The 3008-nt window shown below is 34.9% G+C and overlaps 1 protein-coding gene across 1 annotated transcript; it reads right to left on the bottom strand.

Annotated features, from left to right (window-relative positions):
• Positions 1-682: 682 nt before the first annotated feature.
• On the bottom strand, positions 683-2808 carry LOC127127155 (RING-H2 finger protein ATL5). The gene is made up of 3 exons (XM_051056276.1): positions 2346-2808; positions 1897-2000; positions 683-1592 (listed from the first exon to the last, which is right to left on the bottom strand). Exons 1-3 carry the CDS (start codon positions 2505-2507, stop codon positions 1283-1285), a joined length of 576 nt encoding a protein of 191 aa, XP_050912233.1. The 5' UTR covers positions 2508-2808; the 3' UTR covers positions 683-1282.
• Positions 2809-3008: the final 200 nt, after the last annotated feature.

Genomic DNA, 3008 nt, shown 5'->3' on the forward strand with positions numbered 1-3008 from the left:
AGAATAATAGGGTTGCGAACAAACGTAAGTCTCAGTTGGGAGAGGTAACAATTTTTTTTGAAACCTTTATATAATGAAGCGGGATGAATGAGTCAACAGTGTAGAATGAAAGAAAATGGGAGGATGAAAAATCAACTTTCAAATTTTACCTCGAAAATATAACGACACTTGAGTGCACATGAGCACGGCAATGTCCTTACCTACGAACCTAGGGCCACGTGTGAAGAAAACCCTATGAAATGTCTCAATGATTAGACTAGCATTTAATACAATTGTCCCCAAATCTCTTCCGACTCAGTTCCTTGAAATACTTCTCGTATAACACGCCATGATAAGTCTTGGGGCAACAATTTTTTACCAATCACATGCTCAATACGCAAAGGCTTAATTGTCGCTCATTATATATAAAGCACTGTGTGAACAGTAAAAAAAAATTGTGTCTCTTTATAATTCACTCTACTTCGTTTTTCAGTTGAAATGCTAACTTTGTCCGTCCACTCCGTACAACTGCATCGAAGCAGCAGTCTACACCACCACCTCAAGAAATACTATCAACAATTTTGGTTCCCGAACGGATATATAATTCCATAGAATTCATCCCTTTCTATTGAATTTATGTGAAAATTTTGAAAAAAAATCAATAACACAAAAAAAATACATACTTGCATAACTTAAAAAATCATAAAAAGTAATTAAGTTTGACAAATTTACTATTTTAGTTAAAATACAATATAGTTATTTCAGCACATGTGTAGGGGTGCCAGCACATGTGTAGGGGTTGGGGTGCACCTCATGCCAAATAAAATTCTCAAATTATTGACTCCATTAATATAGTTGTTTTCTAATGTAGGTAATCTAGGTCCAGAGAAGCCCCATGTTTGGCCCATTGTCCTTTTGCAAGTGCCTCAACAAACATTGGATAAATGACCTTTTTTTGTAGAAGCAAAATTCTATTTAAAAAAGGATGCAAATAAGTCAATTGAACCAAACTTAAGAGTAGTGACTTTCCTAGAGGCAATGCTACAATCAAAAGAACTTCAAACTTGGTGTAAAATAAACTCCATCAAAACCTAGGCAAGCATATGCTGCAGAAGGAAAGATATTATATACATCTCTGCTGCAGAGAACCAATGTTGACATGGCCAAGTGAATATGGAAGCAATAATAATACATAGAAAGAATTTGAATCCAATCTAGTTAAAAACATTCTTCTATAGAACCAGAAAATGATCACTAATCTATTTTTTGAGAGCAGAACAATCCCTTTAGACATCTTACATCACTATTGCCTTGCTTCTGGTTCTTCGGAAGTTGGTTGTATGGAGTTAACAGCAGTAGGTTCGACGTGCCTCTCAATATCCGCGTTCCTTTCTGATGTATGTGGCGGCTCGTCGAGAGGTTGGCTCATGGTGAATGTAACGGGTCTCACGTGTTTTGTTTCGGACGAGTTTTTCAACGGCAGACGGCATACTGGACAGGTAGATTGTTTCCTCAGCCATATATCAATGCAACAAAGATGAAAAGTGTGGCCGCATTTCGGCATGATTCGCAATATTTCTCTTTCTTTGTAGTCCGCCAAACATATTACACACCTGTAGAAGCAAACTCGGTTATTTATCTATTCACTGGTTCCTTTTTTCATTAACTTATTAATCTATCACGGACCTGTCTAGATAAACAACTTATTTAAGCACTTATAACATCGTCGCTTATCATATAAAATATTTTTGAAGAGTGTTTATGTCAATAGATAAGCTCCTATAAATCGATTCAACTAGGCCCTTAATCTATCATGTATCTGATACAACAACAACCAAGTCCTGTCCCGTATCTGATGTTGAGGAAAATAGGAGGAACTTGTTCTCTATGAGTTAGAATTAATAAAAAGGACTTAACTGTGTATCTTCAATGGAACTGAAAGCCTCTTGATTGAACTTCAAAGTGGGGATTGCTTCAAGCAGAACTGGTTCAGGATCAGGGTCATTAACATGATGTTCTGGCTATCAGTAAACAATGAAAAATCAAAAACTAAATCACCAAAACCTGCTAAGTTACAAAATTACATAAACCAGAAAACAGCTTATTTGCAGCTTAAAACCACAATCTCTTATTATTCTATGTAAATAGAATGCAGCATTTGCATCAGACTCGGAAATTAAAAAACAACAAACAATTGCAGATTTCCTTATTCAACATACACTTCAAGTATTGGATCAGATTCATAATCTAGAAGTCCTCATAACCAAATAAAACTGAGATTATAGTATTGAAAAAAGATTAATTAAAAAAAAACAGAACAAAGAGTCCAAAAACAACAAAATAAAGGAGATGGAAAGTGGAATTACCTGTTCTATATCATATCTTGATTCAATCTGATACATCATCCTAGATTCAACACCACCTCTAAGTCTTCCACAAATGATTCTTGTACAAACAAAAACAATGAAAGTGGCACTCATGCCAAATCCAATAACAGTTGTCACTAAATTTGTCCCTGAACCCAACATCTCCAACCACCAAAAAAAAATCAACTTTCAACAAAAAAAAAAAAAAAATCAAACCTTACAACAAAAAAACCCACAGTTCCAAATACACAAAGGGGTTAAGTTAAAAGAATAGGAAAACACAAAGCCATGTTATGAATATAAAAATTGAAACTTTTTGATGTCAGAGTGAGTATATGAGAAAAGAAAAGAAACCCATATGAAATTTATGAAGGAAGATGAGATTGAAGGTGGTGGGGGAACAGAAACAGGAGGAGAGAGAGAGCGAGAAGTGATAAAAATTGACTCTTTTGATTTTCTCTCACTCTTAGAATATTGTTGGTAGGTCCACTGTATGAGTCACGCAAATCAAAGCTTCCCTCACCGTCAGATCCAGATCCAACGGTGTAGATCATTTCTATATATAAAAATCAAAATTTGATCGAACGGTCACATATTCTCTATGCGAGTATATATAATAACCAAGATTTTAAGTATCCGTAAATTTCTTAAAAATTTTATTCC

This window comes from Lathyrus oleraceus, chromosome 3 (assembly GCF_024323335.1).
Source record: "Lathyrus oleraceus cultivar Zhongwan6 chromosome 3, CAAS_Psat_ZW6_1.0, whole genome shotgun sequence".
In the NCBI taxonomy this organism is placed as follows: Eukaryota; Viridiplantae; Streptophyta; class Magnoliopsida; order Fabales; family Fabaceae; genus Lathyrus; species Lathyrus oleraceus.